The sequence below is a fragment of the Corythoichthys intestinalis genome, chromosome 11, assembly GCF_030265065.1.
Source record: "Corythoichthys intestinalis isolate RoL2023-P3 chromosome 11, ASM3026506v1, whole genome shotgun sequence".
NCBI classification, from domain to species: Eukaryota; Metazoa; Chordata; class Actinopteri; order Syngnathiformes; family Syngnathidae; genus Corythoichthys; species Corythoichthys intestinalis.
The window spans coordinates 23,441,283-23,462,519 of record NC_080405.1 but is presented as its reverse complement, the minus strand read 5'-3'; the positions used below and the strand labels follow the sequence as shown (position 1 = coordinate 23,462,519).

Below are 21,237 nucleotides of genomic sequence, written 5' to 3'. Positions count from 1 at the left end.
TGCATCCTTTTTTACTAAATATTCCAGCCAGGAACATTTATAATAATACGTTGAAAATCAGCTTTTTTTGTGTGTGTGTTTCCCATCATTTTTGAAGGGAATTCTAAATCAGGCTCCTTAGGACTGCTATGCTTTTGGCTAAGCTCGTCGTCCATTGACTATGGCACACCCGGTGGGGAATCTGTTTTACAATTAACGTCTTTAGTGGGGCATAATTAAACTCCGCTCACCATTTTGGCGGTGTTCTCCGGCGTTTCATGGTCCACATCTTCAATCCTTGGTTCTCACTCAGTAGTAGTTGTCGCTTTCGAAAGCTTAGGTTTGAAAAAATTATGTATATCAATCTTGCATTTTCTGTCCTTAGGTGGTTTGGGCTGAGCAAAGCAAATGACTGTCTCAAAGGTGCTAGTCACATGATCTGTTTGAAAAATAATTTTGACCCATTATAAAAATATTTTTGTTCATTTCATTCATTTTTGTTGTTTTATTTCTTTACAACTTTTACAATCACCATTTTCCCAGAAAAGACATTCATGTACTTTATTGGAAAGTCAATTACAAGCAATGACATTTTCAGCCACCAGGTGGGACTATGCCCCGCCCCTCTTAATCTCCGTTTATGATTGAGTTAGTAACCCAGTTACCAAGAATACTCAGCAGTGTCACTGACTTTTCATGTTCTACACATTATTACATTATGCATTACATCTTTCACATCAACTATGTTTACACCACCTTTTACATTTAAAAAAAAAAATCACCTATAGAAGACTAACGGTATACAAACTTCAAATGCTGTGAGAAAAAAGCCTTTTTGTTTTTCCTGTTGGACTGAACCCGCAACGAACAGTGACCCCTGTACTGAGGTACGTACTGAACCGTGACTTGTGTGCATTGTCCCACCCCTAATATATAGATACATTTTTCAATGTGTAGGTGAGGCTCCGAATTTTCTGCCTCTGTCTTTGCTGTATTTGTTTTGATTTAAAAAAAAAAAAAAAAAAAAAAAAAAAACAAGGTTCATGGATACGTTGTTTAAGTTTTTGGTAATTAAAAAAAATCATATTGTAGCGTCTATGAGGGCAAGGCCAACTTGGTGATGATAATGTACTGTTTTCCTGCAGAGTGTGCATTATTTTCAAACAATTCTACCTGCTTGGACACCACGAACTGTATGTAAAAAAAAAAAAAAAAAAAAAAAAAAAAAACTTGCTCGAGAGTTTAAAATGACACTTGCCACGCTAAATGCTATTGCTAACGAGAACGCGAATGCTATATATATATATATATATATTTTTTTTTTTAACCTGTCCTGTTCATCTGTTTGACACAGAGAATGGAAGTCTAAGTGCCCGGGTAGTATGAACAGTTTTAATGTTTCACATTGAGAGTCTGAAATACTCCCATTGTGATCATTCAACATACAGTGCCTTGCAAAAGTATTCGGCCCCCTTGAACCTTGCAACCTTTCGCCACATTTCAGGCTTCAAACATAAAGATATAAAATTTTAATTTTTTGTCAAGAATCAACAACAAGTGGGACACAACCTTGAAGTGGAACAAAATTTATTGGATAATTTAAACTTTTTTAACAAATAAAAAACTGAAAAGTGGGGCGTGCAATATTATTCGGCCCCCTTGCGTTAATACTTTGTAGCGCCACCTTTTGCTCCAATTACAGCTGCAAGTCGCTTGGGGTATGTTTCTATCAGTTTTGCACATTGAGAGACTGACATTCTTGACCATTCTTCCTTGCAAAACAGCTCGAGCCCAGTGAGGTTGGATGGAGAGTGTTTGTGAACAGCAGTCTTCAGCTCTTTCCACAGATTCTCGATTGGATTCAGGTCTGGACTTTGACTTGGCCATTCTAACACCTGGATACGTTTATTTTTGAACCATTCCATTGTAGATTTGGCTTTATGTTTTGGATCATTCTCCTGTTGGAAGATAAATCTCCGTCCCAGTCTCAGGTCTTGTGCAGATACCAACAGGTTTTCTTCCAGAATGTTCCTGTATTTGGCTGCATCCATCTTCCCATCAATTTTAACCATCTTCCCCGTCCCTGCTAAAGAAAAGCAGGCCCAAACCATGATGCTGCCACCACCATGTTTGACAGTGGGGATGGTGTGTTCAGGGTGATGAGCTGTGTTGCTTTTACGCCAAACATATTGTTTTGCATTGTGGCCAAAAAGTTCAATTTTGGTTTCATCTGACCAGAGCACCTTCTTCCACATGTTTGGTGTGTCTCCCAGGTGGCTTGTGGCAAACTTTAAACGAGACTTTTTATGGATATCTTTGAGAAATGGCTTTCTTCTTGCCACTCTTCCATAAAGGCCAGATTTGTGCAGTGTACGACTGATTGTTGTCCTATGGACAGACTCTCCCACCTCAGCTGTAGATCTCTGCAGTTCAGCCAGAGTGATCATAGGCCTCTTGGCTGCATCTCTGATCAGTTTTCTCCTTGTTTGAGAAGAAAGTTTGGAAGGACGGCCGGGTCTTGGTAGATATGCAGTGGTCTGATGCTCCTTCCATTTCAATATGATGGCTTGCACAGTGCTCCTTGAGATGTTTAAAGCTTGGGAAATCGTTTTGTATCCAAATCCGGCTTTAAACTTCTCCACAACAGTATCTCGGACCTGCCTGGTGTGTTCCTTGGTTTTCATAATGCTCTCTGCACTTTAAACAGAACCCTGAGACTATCACAGAGCAGGTGCATTTATACGGAGACTTGATTACACACAGGTGGATTCTATTTATCATCATCGGTCATTTAGGACAACATTGGATCATTCAGAGATCCTCACTGAACTTCTGGAGTGAGTTTGCTGCACTGAAAGTAAAGGGGCCGAATAATATTGCACGCCCCACTTTTCAGTTTTTTATTTGTTAAAAAAGTTTAAATTATCCAATAAATGTTGTTCCACTTCACGATTGTGTCCCACTTGTTGTTGATTCTTGACAAAAAAATTAAATTTCATATCTTTATGTTTGAAGCATGAAATGTGGCGAAAGGTTGCAAGATTCAAGGGAGCCGAATACTTTTGCAAGGCACTGTACCTTGTATGCCAAGGTACACAATACCCAGCGAACAGGAAGCGGTTATGGGGGGACAGAAGAAAAGAAACACGAGAAGAAAGAAAAGAAACACAAATTACAAGAAGAAATACATTGAACGTCTAGACTAACTACTAATATGTTGGTGCTATCTTCAGCTAGATGTATTTCCGGTTAACACCATGTAGAGGCCTGTTGACCAGGGAGAGAGGGGAGGGGGGTGTCTATAAGCGAAGTGATTGAAAGGGGTAGAGTGTACACAAATTAGCTCTGTGATCTAGAACCCAGTAATCGTGTGAATCCTTCATGAGTGTAAGCCCGTTGGTGACCAACCCTACCCCGCCCCATCGCCAATCCCGGCACCGGGACCCCCCACCCGAGCGCGACCTATCACATCCCGCAGCACGCGATCCCCACCAGGCACGCGACAGCCACGCAGAGACGCCACGCGGTGCCAACCCAGGGCTCCAGCCCCCAGCCAGCCAGCCGGGCTGTGTTCCGCGCAGCCCATCCCTCCTCCCGCAGCCCAGCAAAATGCGAATGCTATACTAATGCTCCGAGCCACATAGCCAATCATTATGATCATCGCGTTTGTAACGGCGTCACCAGCCCTTTTCCTCCTCCTATCTCCTGCTTTGCTCTCTCCAGGGCAGGTAAGCAGGCAGGACAAAAATATAGTCAACTTGCGCTTCATTCAACCAAATTTTAGTAACGCGCCCCTTCACATCCTCAGTAACAGCATTGCAAAGATGGGAAAAGTAACGAATTAGATTACTCAATACCGAAAAAAATAAAGGCCCTTTGAAACGCTATTATTAACAACCCTGGTGAAGACTAACATGAGTGACACTGCTTCCACATTCCACTCATTCTAACATGAAAAGATTTCAACATTCCCAAAATTCAAACATTTCCCCGAGTTGCAGATTTCTGACACTAATCCCTTTTTTAAGTTTACAGTTCAACAATGGTGTAATATACGCGTGTACGACCCCAAACCATGATAGACAAAGAAAACAAAGTTGACCTTTTTAGCCAAAATACAAGTTTTGTTGATCGCAAACCTGAACGTGATCATCAACAGAAGCATACTATACCTCTTGTAAAATATGGCTGTTTTTCTGCTGGTGGAGGTCCTAGAAAATCAAAACTTTACATTGGGTTATTTTATAGGCACTTCAAAATGTGGTAATTTTGTGCCAACTCCAATTTAAAATATGTTTCAAAGTGATGGTAATAGTGGATTCTGAGCAAAAGGTTCACACACATTTCGCACGTTTTAAGTCGGTGGAAAAAGTCGTCGTCTTCCGCTGATCCAAATCCGGGTTGCAGGGACATCAGCCTAAGCAAAGAGCCCAGAGAGCCTTCTCCTCAGCCACATCCATCAGCTCGTCTGGGAGAATCCCAAGGCATTCCCAGGCCAGCCGAGAGATATAATCTCTCCATAGTGTCCTGGGTTAAACCCGGGGTCTACTCCCAGTTGGATATGCCTAAAACACCTCCCAAGGGAGACGTCCGGGGGGCATCCTAACTAAATATCCAAACCACCTCAACTGGCTCCTCTTGACATGGAGGAGCAGCGGCTCTACTCAGAGTACTTCCCGGATGACCGAGCTCCTCACCCTATCTCTAAGGGTGAGTCCGGCCACTCTGCGACGGAAACTCATTTCAGCCGTTTGTATCCACGTTCTTGTTCCTTCGGTCATTACTCAAAGTTCTTGGCCATAGGTGAGGGTAGGAACGTAGATTGACAGGTAAATCATGAGCTTCGCCGCAACACTGCGGACGCCGCCCCAATCCGCCTTTCGATCTCACGCTCCGACCTACCCTCACTCGTGAACAAGATCCCGAGATACTTGAACTCTTCCACCCAGGGCAGGCACTCACCACTAACCTGGAGTGAGCACCCAATCCACCCTTTTCCAGCACAGACTTGGAGGTGCTGATTATTATCCATTCCCAGCCGCTTCACACTCGGCTGCGAACTGTCCCAGCGTGAGCTGGACGTCGCTGCGCGATGGAGCCAATAAGCTGCGCCTAGAAATTCTGTCCATGAAAGTCACGAACAGAACCGATGACAAAGGGCAGCCCTGGTGGAGTCCAACCCTCACCAGGAGCAGGTCCGACTTGATACCGGCCACACAGACCAGACACATACTCCTGTGGTACAAGGACTGGATGGAATGCTGAAGTTATTTATATAGAGTTATATTTTTTTAAATTGCAAAAAAAAAAAAAAAAAAAAAAAAAAAACATTATAGAACAGGGGTGTGGACACATTTTTAAATCCCTTCTTTCGCGTCTTAATTGATTCAAACAATCACAACTTCAAAAATGTTTCGCTCAATGAAGACATTTTAGGAAATATCCATGACATTGCATGACACTTACAGAACCACATGCATTAGTCAACCTCAACATGTTCAAAATGCCTTTATGCATGGCAGACAATGTGCATACTTTTGTTGTTGTAGTTTGTGATGGTTTGGAAATGAACTGCATTACAATGAGAGGTTTTATTACTACTTTTGTTCCTTAATTTAATGAAACAAGGGCCAGGGGGTAAATAATCCAAGCTCGTATTAGTATTAAATCCTGCTGTTGAAAAAGGCAGTTTCAGGCTGAATCTTACAAACTTTAAACCTAGTGTTGAGTCGCACCACAGTGTTGCAGTAGTAAGGAGGTACGCATTATAAATATGTGTAATTTCAAATGATTCCCTTGTTTTATACGCTCAGCATGTGGAGAAAATAATCAAAATAATAAAATTACTGTTCGAAATAACGAGATATCATTTGACATTTAGAAATCACTAAAGCAATTTTAAAGTCCAATAAAATGTTATTACATGATTACATTTATGAATCATTTTTAACAACCTCGCTGCCTCCTCTTCCTCCAATAAATTAGTTTAATATTGTTTCCCTCCAATTAAAATCTAAATTGTGTTTTTATCTAGACAAACCATCACCACATTTTGTGTTTTGTATAAAAAGGAGAAACCTCACTTAAAACCTCACAAAATTGAGAGATACGTATTTCCAGACTCAACAACATCGCAAAACGGAATTTGAACTTAAAATATAATGTATTACTTGCTTATTTGTGAGTCAATAATCAAACCATTGGAAAAAAAGACCGTAAGGGTAAAAACAAAAAAAACAAACAGAAAAAAAAGATTGAAGGAAAAAATTTGAGGAAAATATAATATACTGCTTCATAAAGATGCAAATTAGATTTTTTTTTTTCAACCCATGTTTGATGACAACACAATGGTTAGCACTCTGGAGAATGAAAAGAGGGCATTACACATTTTACATTTAAATGCAGTTCTAATTGGATTGGGTTTTTTTTGCTCAGTATCTTTAGAGCGACATGGCAACTGTTCTGTTGTGTCAAATCATTATTTCTTCAACAATGAAAAACCTATACCTGAATATATATAGGTTAATTAAGCATAGCAGCATGGTAGTTTCCAGTCAAATTAACTGAAGAGCTCCAAGATGGCATTTAGCTTTACGTGCATTCATTAAACTTACTGGCAAAAGGTCATCCTTTAATTGCAGAATTTATTGACAGGTATACTGTATTACTTTGAGGTGACTTAAGCAATGGGACATTCAATGAGAAGGTAAAAGCACAACCCGGAACAGAAAGTAGAAATTAAAATAAGAATCAGAAGTGATTGTCCTTGTCTTTGCCCACATCACTGCTCAGCACATCATCAGCCTTGGAACTCTGCGGAGAGAAATTTAAAACAATACAAATCGAGGTGTAAGATCACTTAATTTCTAATCATGTATATTGTGATAGGCTTCTGTGTGTATGTTTTGTACTGTATGTCACCAGACAAGTGCATTCATGAGCTACAATATGAATGCGATATTCTGCCTCTAATGTATAATACTCGAAGTATTTCATTTGCAATGCAGAATTTTTCTATTTATGTTTTTTCTTTCCCTTCAGGCATGACAAATCCAAGCATTCATATGTGTTTACAATTAATTCAACCTGGAAAAAAAAGGGCTGACGGGAGAAGCCGAAGCTTATTAAAACCCGTCCCCAGTATACCATTTAGGATGCAGAAAATATGAAATATCAATTTTTGACATTCTGATTTCTTAGTGATTACAAGTTTTTATATAATACCCATCCCCTCTGATTGTTAATTTTCTCAATAGTCCATTTTCGATCGTGAACAGCAAGCGTTAAAAGCAAAAGTCAGTCTCTGTCATTCTTCTCCACATCGCTCGCCGCAATATTTTATTTTTTTTCCCTTCAGGCTTGACAAATCCAAGCATTTATATGTGTTTACAATTAATTCAACCCGAAAAGAAAAGGGCTTTATTAATGTATATAACAATACTTCAAGAAATTGTTCGGAATTTTAATTTTTATGGTAGTTTATTTTGTACTTGGAAAGCAAGACCCATATTACATCAGTCTTTTGACCATATTTTCAACACCACGATTTTCTATTCAAAATCCCCCGGGCCAATGTTGGAGTACATTACAGAAAGGCATTAATGATTCATTGGCCGTCCTCAGCGATTTCTGGGAGAAATCACTCATATTTTCATTATGTAAAAAAGCTTGACAAAAAGACTATCCTATTTACTAATAATCATAATCAAACAAAGGATTGTAATATGACAAAAAAAAACTATGGGAGGAAGTGCATGTTGTTGTTTTTTTTAAATAGAGATTGATTATGCGATTTATCAGAATGGATGGCAGTCATCTACAGCAGTGGTCCCCAACCTTTTTTGCACCACAGACCGGTGTGACATGGTCCTTTTTTTCATGGACCTGCAAAATTACTAAAAATATAAAATAATATGACGGGGGTAAAAACAAACCTTTACTGCAGGGAAAATTTTAGGGAAAAACTTACCATACGCTGAATCAACCTTTTTTAACAGTGGTCTCTCCTAAAACTTGACGGCAAAAATCCTTGGTTGCAAGCAATATGTGTTATCGCCAATCGTGAAAGGTTTCTTGGCTTAAGCAATACGGTTTGCCACGAGGTATAATGCTCTCAGTGCATTCGTTTTTGTTGCATCGCTTGCTAGCTTTTAGCCACACATTATGCAGAATGGACCTGGTTGTAGGCTCCTCTTCTGGTTCAGTAGGTGGCCTTTTCCCCGTAAAAAAGCTGGCCAAACACGTCGTCCTCCATAGCACACAGCCAACAGCAGCTAATGTTACTGTTTACTTTGACTGATGCTGGGCTGGAAACACCCCAGTAAGGGTGGTCAATCATCAGAGGGCGACGTACACATACAGTACACGGTGTTCCAAAATGGTTGACCCCATTTCATAGGCCAATAATTTTTTGACAATTTTCGTTGGAATGACCTCAAATTTTCACAGTTTGTGTAGAAACGTTTACAAGTTTTTTTTGTGTAACGTTTGGCATTTCTATCTTTACAGGTTAAGAAATGCCATTCACTTCAAAAGAAAAGGCAGGTTAGAGTGTGTTAGAGTATGCTCGGACTCAGTCACCGAAGACAGTGCAGCGTGCCTTCTTCTTCGTACAAGAACTGAAACAGAGAATTACAGCTGCAGTGGAAAATGTTACCGAAGGCATGCTACAGCGAGTTTGGTACGAGCTCGAATACCGCTCATATGGAACATTTATGAAAATCTGTCATAGAACCAACAAATATTTGTACTTTGCTTTGTAACTTTAACCAATAAAATGTATGATCTTCAACATAAAGCGTATTTAGTTTCATTAAGATCCATCAAGTAGTTTCGAGATATGGCCATTTAGAATGGGGTCAACCATTTTGGAACACCCTGTACAGTGGGGCAAATAAGTATTTAGTCAACCACTAATTGTGCAAGTTCTCCTATTTGAAAAGATTAGAGATGCCTGTAATTGTCAACATGGGTAAACCTCAACCATGAAAGACAGAATGTGTGTGTGTGTGTGTGTGTGGGGGGGGGACAGAAAATCACATTGTTTAATTTTTAAAGAATTTATTTCCAAATTAGAGTGGAAAATAAGTATTTGATCACCTACATACAAGCAAGATTTCTGGCTGTCAAATAGGTCTAACTTCGTCTATCGGGGTCTAACGAGGCTCCACTCATTACCTGTATTAATGGCACCTGTTTTAACTCATTATCGGTATAAAAGACACCTGTCCACAACCTCAGTCAGTCACACTCCAAATTCCACTATGGCCAAAACCAAAGAGCTGTCGAAGGACACCAGAGACAAAATTGTAAACCTGCACCAGGCTAGGAAGACTGAATCTGCAATAGGTAAAACGCTTGGTGTAAAGAAATCAACTGTGGGAGCAATTATTAGAAAATGGAAGAAATACAAGACCACTGATAATTTCCCTCAAACTGAGGCTCCATGCAAGATCTCACCCCGTGGCGTCAAAATGATAACATGAACGGTGAGCAAAAATCCCAGAACCACACGGGGGGACCTCGTGAATGGACTACAGAGAGCTGGGACAACAATAACAAAGGCTACTATCAGTAACACAATGCGCCGCCAGGGACTCAAATCCTGCACTGCCAGACGTGTCCCCCTGCTGAAGCCAGTACACGTCCAGGCCCGTCTGCGGTTCGCTGGAGAGCATTTGGATGATCCAGAAGGGGACTGGGAGAATGTGTTATGGTCAGAAGAAAACAAAATAGAACTTTTTGGTAGAAACACACGTTCTCATGTTTGGAGGGCAACGAATACTGAATTGCATCCGAAGAACACCATACCCAGCTTTGGGGCTGTTTTTCTGTAAAGGGACAAGGACGACTGATCTGTGTGAAGGAAAGAATGAATGGGGCCATGTATCGAGAGATTTTGAGTGAAAATCTCCTTCCATCAGCAAGGGCATTGAAGATGAGACGTGGCTGGGTCTTTCCGCATGACAATGATCCCAAACACACAGCCAGAGCAACAAAGGAGTGGCTTCGTAAGGAGCATTTCAAGGTCCTGGAGTGGCCTAGCCAGTCTCCAGATCTCAACCCCATAGAAAATCTGTGGAGGGAGTTGAAAGTCTGTGTTGCCCAACGACAGCCCCAAAACATCACTGCTCTATGCAATGGGCCAAAATACCAGCAACAGTGAGTGAAAAGCTTGTGAAGAGTTCCCGAAAACGTTTGGCCTCCGTTATTGCCAGCAAAGGGTCCATAACAAAGTATTAAGAAAAACTTTTTGTATTGACCAAATATTTATTTTCCACCATGATTTGCAAATAAATTATTTAAAAATCAAACAATGTGATTTTCAGTTTTTTTTTTCCACATTCTGTCTCTCATGGTTGAGGTTTACCCATGTTGACAATTACAGGCCTCTCTAATATTTTCAAGTGGGAGAACTTGCAAGTTCTTAGTAGTTCTTATTTAGTGGTTGACTAAATACTTATTTGCCCCACTGTATATTACTCGGATTAGTATTAGTATTAGCAAATGCGCCACGGACCGGTACCGTTTCCTGGCCCGGTGGTTGGGGATCACTGATCTACAGTATTGAGGAAAGCAATTGTGATTATTTGAGAAAAAAAACAAATTTTAAAAACAATATCTCCAGTCCCAGACAAGATTTGGTTGGAAGCTGCCCGATTTTCAAGTCACTACTGAGTACATCAAAGCAGAGCAGGTACATGCAGTGCACAGCCTACCTATTTTGATTTGATTTCTGATCCGAACGGCAAACAGAATATTTCACCCCAGTGAATCTGAATAAAATTGCATCCAAATTCAGTCTGTTTATTGTGACTTAGGGGTTTAGATGGAGACTTCATTCGGTTTGTGCCTTTGGTTTCATGAATACAAAGCTCCTTTTAAGTTCAGCTCTCAGACGTGTAAAAATACAAATGAACACTGTCAGGGTTCGGACTAGTAGTTTGCACATAGTGGTCAAAATGGTCTACCTTGGACTTGAAGAAAAGGCCGATGACACCTTTGGAGCGTCTGTCTGCCGTTCGGTCTGAGGTGATACACAGGGACATGGACTTGCTGTCTCTCCTGGCTCGGGTGCCTTCCATCTCCTCCGCCCCGCCAGCAACAGTCAAAGACAATCCTATAGTAGCACCCAACCAACCATTTACTAACTTACTAACACCACTTTCTTAGAGTGGTATGTTGTAGTTTACCTGTAATAGCAGGCAGGGACCTGGAGTTAGCACCGTTGAGTGATACTTGTCCAATAATAGAGTCTGACAAGTTGGTGTCGCTACAGAACTCCTGCTTCTTGGACAGCTAGGGTGGTGGTTCGGTGACAGAGATATTATGATCATCATCTAAAAAGATGCTAACTGCTCCAACTGTGATAACCAATGCTCACCCGTTTGCAGTCCAGGGTGTTTGTCTGTTCTCTCTCCTCTGTGATGAAAATCATGCTGCTTCTCTTCTTCTTCTTCTTACTCTTTCTCAGTTTGACCTCAGCTTCACCCACGGTCAAAACATCGTCATCCTGCGTACTGGTGCTGAGGCTGCCGCTGGAGCGTTGCAGTGTTGGGCCCACAGACAACTCATTGGGAAAGTCCCTGTAAAGACGAAAATTAGCATTTGGGGTCTTTTTTGCTTGTAGCCCAAAAGGTGGGCACTAAATAGTATGTTTACTATCTGATTTCACATGTTATCGTTGGGCCAATAAGATTGTGGCGCAGACACAAATAGCAGTAGAACTTAAAAAAAAAAAATGGACTGCTCTGAATAGTTATTATTCTGTTGTTTATTTTTTTTCTGTTGCTTCCCTACCTGTCAACAGACAGTTTAGTTGGCGTTGCACATTCAGAGCTTTGCAATGACGAAATGGAGACGATGGACTGACGGACAGATCGCAGCACAGAGCAAGGCCGGTTAGACTTCCTATCATCCAAGTCCAACTAGAGGGAGTTGTTTAATTTAGTCATCCATTTTCTGAATCGCTCGTCATTTTCTGATTGATTGTGGTATTGCCAAAGCTTTGGAGTTCTTACCAGCTCTCTTACACCATACTCTTTCTCCACTTTCATTTTCAGTTCTTTGAAACATTCCTCCATGCGCTCGTGAAAGGGACGCAGGTCATCGGTGACTCTTTTCCCATGGAGAGCAATGCCTCCACCCAACAATGGAATCTTAAAACAGAAATGCTCAAGAGTGTAGGACTTGAAAACTAATTAATCTTAAGACAGGGTTGCATATAAAATGAATTTCTTATATCTGGACATGATTGTTTCTTGGGCTAAAGGAATAAGAAAACCCATCCAACAATAACAAGGTGTTTTATTCATTTATTTTTAATGCTTGAGCTTGTCTAATGCTCTGAAAGGTAATTTGGCATGTTACCTGCCATGCAATGAGGTCTTTCAAGCGTAGTAGTTTCTCTTTGTCACCTGGATGCTGCAGAGTGTACTCTTCTGTAAAGAAAGCCTGAGAGCAAGACATGTCAAACACATTTAAAAAAAAAAAAAAATCCATTAGAGTTGTACAGATTAGAGATTTAAAATAAATGTGGACATGTAAATAATAAAGATGTCTTTTAAAAACTGTTATAAGTGTATGTTTTTATATCCACCGCACAGTGTATGATGTAGAAGATGTGTTATAAGCAACAGAAAAATAAATCATCAGTAAATGTTTTGCCTCATGATGAACTAGTAACTCATTAAAGGTGACACATCAAAATTAACTTTTAATTGCTTGTCTAAAAATACTGTAGTTGGGTCTCAAGGGCTTGCGGTCCTATCATGTGTGAAATTAAACAACCAAGTAAATATTTAGTTATCTGCTTATTACCAAAAATGTGGCCACAAGAAAGCCACTCAGCGCTTCACTGTTGTGCATTACTAAGGCTAATTTACAAAAGTGCCAGCTGAACAGAATTTTTCTTGGTTATGTTGAATTGGTCGGAGTCATGTGGCACTGTCGGAGGCAAGAGTCTCTCTAACAATCCTAGATAAATTCAGGGATTTTTAAAAAGAGTGAACCGTTTTAACAACACATTGCTTCAAGCATTGCCATGGTATAAGTTGGTGGCATTTTGAAAGAGGAGTTCTGTGAGTTTTGAATGGCTGTTACAGGAGTCTAGACACTTTGGAAGGTCTAAGTCATGATTCTTCAAAAATCTGAAAAAATGACTTATTTTAAGGAGGCGTCGATATGTTAATGTTTCACCGGCAAGCACTAACCTTGATGTCCTTAAACATTCAATAACAACAACAATCATCTTCAACTTATTGTGCAAAGTATATTTTTAATCACCTTTTCGTATTTGGCAAAGCCACCCATAACTGCCGGGTCCACGATACCATTGAGCAGCATGGAGAGAGGGTTAATTGGAAGGGTGCCGTCTGCCTGATATTGGTTGATCATGGCCAGAATCTTATCATTGGTGGACTCCATGGTTTCAATAGCATTTTCCAAAGGTGACAAGGTCGTCTGAAGATTGTGTGACCAAGGTATCACAGAGGCATGAAACACATAAAAGATAGTACAAGGAATGAAGCATAACTGAGAGAGTATGTGTGAGAACCTAAGGATCGTGGGTAAAACAAACACACGCGCGCCCACCCTCACTCAAAATAAAATATACAGTGGTACCTCTACATACGATCGCTTCGACACACGAACTTTTCGACATCCGACGTAAAATTTGACTTGCCATTTGTTTCTACATCCGACGACATGCTCGAAATACGACGACAATGGCAGCACCGCAGACGAATGCACGGCGGATTTTCTTGTGTGACAAATCAACACTGGTTTCAGAAAAGGTTGGTACAGGTGGTGAAACAAGGAAAAAGTTGACGCTTACCTTCTAAATGAAGATGCAAATGACAGAAAAATATGAGCGTAGGGTGGGCATCCGTGAAATGGCTCAACAATACATCTCCACGGTCCTCCTCCGACCATCGTTCGCCAGTCTTTATAAGTTAAGCTGACAATTCTTATTGTGGTAACATCTCCAGAGAAATCGCCAACTTCGCCACGTTTTTATCATTTATTTCACAACTTATTCAAAACAAAAACACCTTCTGTCTGCCGCAATTGACGGTGTTAAGAAAACATTCAAAGTGAAAGTGAAACTCAAGCTCACCGGTCTGCCTCTGGCACGTCAGCACCGCGGTGCATTCAGGGTCAGCAAAAAACGTCCGCCACATTAGAACCCGATTCGTTACATTAATACAAGAATTATTATTATTATTATTATTATTATTCCGATTTTGATTTATAACTTATTTGTTTTGCTATGTGTAATTGCCATTTGTAATAGTACCAGCAGTATTTTTTAAGGATTTAGTGAAGGTTTTTGGGCTGTGGAACGAATTAATGGAATTATAACGTATTCCTATGGGAAAATCCTGCTCGACATACGACCATTTCGACTTACAAACAAGGTCCTGGAACGGATTAACTTCGTATGTAGAGGTACCACTGTATTGGCAATTTTTAGAGGGGTAATATCTATGTACTTACATGTTTCATCTCGGTAGCCTCAAACCAGCGTAGGATGCCTGGCAACTTGTACACAGTCGTGAAAGTTGTACGCTCGATCCACATAGACTAAGAGAAGAGCAATTACCTGTCATGTGACTGTATATCGTCAGGTAGTGGAACAAGACAGTTTAATAATATGGCTCTGCAATGTATGATATATCACTGGATTGATTGTAGCCTACTAGATTGACTGGGAGAACCGAATTTCAGACTGATGATAATGACATACACTCTGCTATGGCCATAAAATTCTACTCACAGCGAACTCATTGTTTGGGTCCACTGGTCCTTTCCGCACAGGTCTGGAATAATGAAAGCGCTGCACGTAGTTGGACTTGTAGAAGCTAGATGGAGTCAAACAAAGGTCTGTGTCATTGAAATTCAAAACTATCTTCCTGTGTTTGCTCAGTGCACACGTTCCCCTTTTCAAACAGCACTGACTTGATGATCTGGTCTGGGACTGGTTTATTCTTCAAGCGTGGAGGGATTTCGAGGACAGGTCTGACGGTGAAACACTGAATATCTGTTGTAAAGCACTGAGAAATTAAACTCTACAGCAGATGATGGGCATTGCTGAAGTCATATAAGATCAAAATTGAAAAGCAGAACATTATCTGATGCCCTGGATATCCTACAAGTCTTGTCACTTTAGGTGGGAAAAAAAAACCTTGAGTCCAGATATGGCCAATTAATGTTTCCATAAGTCTTTTTTTCTGTCCTGTTTTTATTTATTAAGATTACTAAACAATTTAAAGTGTTGAAAATAGCTTCTAAAAGAAAATATGTCAACTTTCTTCTTGACTGTCAATGTTTGAACTGTAAGATGTGTCATAAAACTCAACTCCTTTCTTTCTCACTCCGTGTGACCTGTGCTTCAATATGTCACCTCAAGGTCAAAAGCCTGCATTTACTTTCGACAATATCAACTGAAAATAGCAGGGTCAGATATATTTAAATAATCTTTTTTTGTGGTAAATGGATAGGTGTTGCGATACATTGCAGAAAATATGTACTTTCGCTTAGAGCAGTGGTGTCAAATGTACGGCCTGCTTGCCGGAAGCGGCCCATCAGGGGTTCCTATCCGGAGCGCGTGGTTGTTTTGCCTGACAGGCATATTGTAGCTCACTCATACTGTACATACAAAATCACATGCTTTCTTTCTTTTTTTTTTTTTAACATCGGCGCCGTAAAACCGTGGATTTCTGATTTGTGTGATCGAGTGCATTCACGATTGCAGTTGCTCATTTTCGTGTCCACAGTTACATTCGTTTATTCAATGAATCAAAATGGACTGGGCGTCCAACACCATCAATGACAGCCAATGATGAACTACGAAGTGACCCAAAATGCCCCAAAACCAACAGGAAATGATACCAAATCAACAGGAGGTAGCCCGGAAATGCCTGAAAACTCCACTGGAAATGATCCAAAATATACAGGCAGTGACCAGTAAGTATCTAAAAATTACATTGAAATGATGCAAAATTAACTCATTGACTGCCATTGCAACGATATATGTCCAATTCACTTATACTGGAAGGACTGGCTGTGAATGTTCATCTTCCAGTGCCACTGACGATGCTCGGCATCCAATCCATTTTGACTGGGAGCCAGTCAAAAGGATTGGATGTTTAGTGCTATCAATAGCAGTCAGTGGTTACAGTAACATATATTGAAAAAAATAAACCAGTGCAGCCAACTTGAGATCTAATTGCCATGAATGTGGCTTGTGAACCAAAATGAGTTTGACACCTCTGGCATAGAGAATCAATACTGCATATGATATGGCCCAGTCATCTTATTTTTACTGGGGCCCTATAACCCTTTCCTGCTGCTTCGCTACTGTGCAGACGTCTCTCTGCTTTGCTCCTGCTTCTCAAGCTTCAATCATCTTTTTAATCATTTTTAATCACCTCTAAATTACTCAGTAAGTCTTGGAATTTTCTTTTAATCTTGTTTATATTCAAACAAAGGCTTTTTGAGCATTTTTGAGCCTTTTAAAGTGCTTTTTTGTCGTTATTGGAACACAAGTCTGCCTTATCGGATCTGAGGAATTCGGCTAACGAAAGCTAAGTAGCAGCAACATGCCTCCCCTGTCAATGGATGATTACCACAAACTGCTCCAAAAGATAGCAGTACTGGAAACAAAAATCTACCGGCTTGAAGTGAATATGGAGGTAAATGGACAGCTCGGGAATGAAACCACTCTGCCGATCTCCCAAAACAGCGAGTGGGAGCGGACCCACAGAATGCAAACAAACACCATCGAGACTCAACGGGACCCTGGCAGAACCCAGCACTGGCAGATTTACGATGAAAAGGAATGGCCACCTCTGCAGAAGAATGCGTCATCTACTCCGGCACCAGAAAGAAAATTATCACAGATCAAGGCAACAACAAAGGCTCAAAGCAAAGTGCCTCAAGCTGCTGGAATTCTACTGGAAAATAGATTTACGCCACTCTCCGAGACTCCTGACCCAGGGAAAGCTGGAACACCCAGCTCGAAAGAGAGGTACGATGCTAATGCATGTGCTAGCAGGCTACAGAGAAAGCGACCCAATGGGCCCCGCACTCTGATAGTGGGCGACTTTGCTCTGAATGGGATGAAACACTTTTGTAGCAACAATACCAGAGTATGTTGTTTTAACAAAGCTACGGTGTCTGTTATCTCAGAGAATATCCTGAGCATCGCTGCTCAGCATCCAACAGCCACTACTCTGATAATACACACAGGAGCCCTCGATATTGCGAAGCAAAAATCAGAGCTTTTAAAGCAAGACTTCACTGAACTGATAAACAAAGTCGGAACTTTAAATACTGAGGTGTTTTTCAGTGGACCCATACCCGTGCCCAGGCTGGGGGATGAAAGTTTCAGCAGAGTGATGATGCTCAACAAATGGCTCAAAGCAACATGCGCTGGACAATCGATGTACTTCATTGACAATTTCAACATATTTTCAGGGCGCAGGCATCTCTTTAAGAACGATGGCCTTCACCTAAATAAGTCAGGAGTGCGGTTACGAAGCAGCAGCATGTTTTATCTCTTGAGGCACAGACAGTCTGCTTATCTCGAGGAAAGGAGGCAAGCTGTCCCAAAACATCGGATAAACATGGTGGCTGGGATGAGTGCTGAATCAGACAGTGTGCACGCAGGATCAATGTCTCCTCCAAAAATGGAGCCGATAGTCGCTGAAGGGGAAGTGACTAAGCCAGCCCTGCCAGGCTGTGACCAACCCTCCTCTGCTGAGGCTCCACTGCCTCAACGGGAGGAGACCCTGGTAGCAGGTGATCGACCCCCTTCAGACGAGACTCAAGAAGTGGCTCCATCAGCTCAACAGGAGGAGAACGACCCGACCGTGCAATCCTCTGCTGTCGAAGCCCCATCCAGCCCCAAATCCTCGCACTCCAAGACGCCACAATGCCGCCGACTCCAGGCTAAGGCCCCATCCAGCCCCAAATCCTCACACTCCAAGACGCCACCACTCCGCCGACTCAGTCAGGCTAAGGCCTCATCAAGGCCTAAATCCCCAGAGTCCCGGAAGCCACCCCGCTGCCGACTTAGTTTGGATGGAATAATGATTCAACCTGATTGGGACTAAGCCTGTCGCAATATGCAATAAATTCATTTATCGCACGATAAAAAAAAATTAAGGCGGTAACTTTCCCCGCTGCGATTTATCGCTCAGCGCGTACGTATATGTGTGTGTGCTCGCGCGTGCGTATGCGCGCGCGAGCACACACTGTTAGTGTACTATAAATATTGCTTCCTTGTTGTGCAGTATGCTGTGACGAAGACTCTGTTTTGACTTCTGGGTATGTTCGTTTTATACATTTGAGTTTGAGTGACCATCATGTCAATCATTCAATTGAGGGAGGCGGGGCAGAGTGCACAGTCGACTGCCACCAAAACTAAAAGAAGGATACGCAGCAATGAGCGAGCACAGTGGGAAAGATGAAAAAGGAAACATCCTTATTTCCAAGCCAAACGCCACAGCCTCGGTGTGGGAATATTTTGGTTTTAAACCAAATGAGGATGGCGAGCCAGGCAACAAGGACGAACCAGTCTGCAAAATTTGTTTTGACGTTGTTTCAACGAAGAGGGCCAACACAACAAATCTTCACGCTCACTTGAGACACCACCACCCTCTTCAATATTCACTGCTTGGTAAGCAAACTGCACCGCAGCAAGCAGAGCCCCTCTCGCTACGTCAATCAACAATTACGGAAGGGTTTGCTCGATGTCTAAAATACAAACGCGACAGCGCGAAATGGCGTTCCCTCACAGACAGTGTTGTCCGCTACATTGCCAAAGAAATGAGACCGTTTAACACTGTTGATAAAGCAGCATTTCGAGACATGCTGCGAACATTTGACCCACAGTATGAAGTGCCAGGGAAATCCTATATCTCACAAACTGCAATTCCAGCACTGTACAATAAAGTGAAAGATGACATATTAAACGAGATAAAAAATATTTCATTTTACTCCGCCACGACAGACATGTGGTCAAGCTCAAACATGACTCCCTACATGAGTTTGACAATACACTATATCACAGATGAATGGACTCTGCACTCGAAATGTTTAGAAACAAAATACACCCCAGAAAGCCATACAGCCAACACCCTGGAGGAAAACCTAAAAGCAGCTTTTGCAGACTGGGGACTGGATGAAAGCAAACTTGCATGCATTACAACAGACAATGGGGCCAACATTGTGGCTGCAATAAGGAACCTCGGCTGGCCATGGCTAAACTGCTTTGGCCACAACCTTCATCTTGCTGTGTCCCACGCTTTGGACAGCGAAAAGGAACGGACAGCCCGTGCCATTGGACTGTGTCGAAGTTTAGTCAACATATTTCATCTGAGTTGGAATAAGAGGAGGGCCCTGAGGAAGGCACAGAATGATGCTAATCTTCCCCAACACAGTCTAGTTCTGGTGAGTGACGTTTAATTCATTGACAGCTATAATGCAAAATTACATACTGTATATTAACAACACAATGTGGAAATTAATGATAGAGGATGTGCATTTCTTAATTCTTAAGACTGTTGATGTAGCCAAAATGGTGAAAAATCTACATGAAGTATTATATGTCCCACAGGATGTTGCCACACGATGGGGCACTAAGCAGAAAATGGTTGAGAGGGTGCTGGAGCAACTCCCAGCCATAAGACATGTTCTGGTTGAGGACAGAAAACATGGTCACCTCAACCCAACGTGGCAGGACATTTCTGTTTTGGAGTCCATCAACGCAGCAATGAAACCTGTAGCTGACTTCACAGATGTCCTCTCAGGGGAAAAATATGTCACTGTGTCCTCAGTTAGGCCTGTGCTGGAACTGATGACCGCTGATCTTCTCTCTCCAGGCCCTGATGATAATTCACTGACAGCCAATATTAAGCAAAACATGTGCAGGGTGTTAATGAGTAAATATAGCTCATCTCCAATCCAACTCCTCCTGAGAAAGGCCACCATCTTGGACCCAAGATATCGTGCATCAATGGAGGCGGATGAAACATTGGAAGATATTAAAAATCAGCTAGTGCAAGAGATACTGGATCTAAAGGATCCAGAAAAAAGTGGAGAAGGTACCAGCTCAGAAGATGCCAGAGGAAATGCGGTTGTGTCTCCTCCACCCACAAAAAACAAGAAGCTGAGTGACCTTCTTCAAAACAGAAAAGCTCAGCTCAAGTGTCAAGCTAATGTTCCAAAAAGTGTGCAGGTTGAAGCAGAGCTTTCCATGTACCTCCAGGAACAAACCCTTGATTCATCATCTGACCCCCTGACGTGGTGGCGTGAAAATCAAAGAAGATATCCTTGGATGACCAAATTGGCCAAAAAATACATGGGCATCTGCGCAACAAGCTCCAGCTCAGAGAGAATGTTTAGCACAGCTGGCAACATTGCTACTCCACAGAGATCCTGCCTTAAACCAAATAAGGTCAACGTGTGTGTGTTTCTTTCAAGGAATCTCCCAAACTAAAATAGCCAGAAATATATGCAGATAGACTGTTCATACTAAAGTGTTAATGTTCTTCTGCACTTTTTTGTTTTACCTTTGACAAACTGGATTGGCAGTTTTTCTACTTTATAGCAACTTGATACCTCAGTTTAATGTTGTATGATACTTATTAAAGCCATTTTTGTTGTTGCTGCTACTTTATTACTCTATTTTTTTTCTGTTGTTGAAGTGCAATTGTTCATGTTACAACTTTATACCTCTGCCTAAATGCTTGTTATTGAAGTGCAATTTTTTTTTTTTTATAAAGACATTTTATTTATTATTCTGTGTTTCTGTGTGATATTCCTTAAAAAAGGGTATCGTTTATTGTTTTTGGGTGTGATTTTTCAAAAAGTATATTTGAATTGTTTAAGAACAAACATTTATTGCTATTTATTGATACCTCGGTTTAATGTTGTATGATACTTATTAAAGCCATTTTTTTGTTGCTGCTACTTTATTACTCTATTTTTCCTGTTGTTGAAGTGCAATTGTTCATGTTACAACTTTATACCTCTGCCTAAATGCTTGTTATTGAAGTGCAATTTTTTTTTTTTTTGAAAAAGACATTTTATTTATTATTCTGTTTCTGTGTGATATTGTCTTTTACTTAAAAAAAAGGCATCGTTTATTGTTTTTGGGTGTGATTTTTTAAAAAGTATTTGAATTGTTTAAGAATAAACATTTATTGCATTTAAATGGGTGTACTTGCTCTATTAATATATTTTGTATTC

At 41.1% G+C, this 21,237-nt stretch overlaps 1 protein-coding gene across 6 annotated transcripts in view; it reads right to left on the bottom strand.

Annotated features, from left to right (window-relative positions):
* Positions 1-5,412: 5,412 nt before the first annotated feature.
* The window catches only part of LOC130924409 (dedicator of cytokinesis protein 2-like), a 315,198-nt gene continuing 299,373 nt past the window's right edge, over positions 5,413-21,237 (bottom strand). For 3 of the 6 annotated variants that reach the window (XM_057850960.1, XM_057850959.1, XM_057850957.1), the window contains 11 exons: positions 14,941-15,022; positions 14,759-14,843; positions 14,479-14,565; positions 13,264-13,440; positions 12,349-12,432; positions 12,000-12,137; positions 11,779-11,906; positions 11,363-11,564; positions 11,172-11,277; positions 10,950-11,098; positions 5,414-6,792 (listed from right to left, as the gene is read on the bottom strand). In XM_057850960.1, the coding sequence (XP_057706943.1) occupies positions 6,730-6,792; positions 10,950-11,098; positions 11,172-11,277; positions 11,363-11,564; positions 11,779-11,906; positions 12,000-12,137; positions 12,349-12,432; positions 13,264-13,440; positions 14,479-14,565; positions 14,759-14,843; positions 14,941-15,022 (1,301 nt within the window). In that variant the 3' untranslated portion in view covers positions 5,414-6,729. Of the gene's footprint in view, positions 6,793-10,949; positions 11,099-11,171; positions 11,278-11,362; positions 11,565-11,778; positions 11,907-11,999; positions 12,138-12,348; positions 12,433-13,263; positions 13,441-14,478; positions 14,566-14,758; positions 14,844-14,940; positions 15,023-21,237 lie in introns of all 6 variants that reach the window. The other 3 variants (XM_057850956.1, XM_057850961.1, XM_057850958.1) reach the window with 2 other exon arrangements.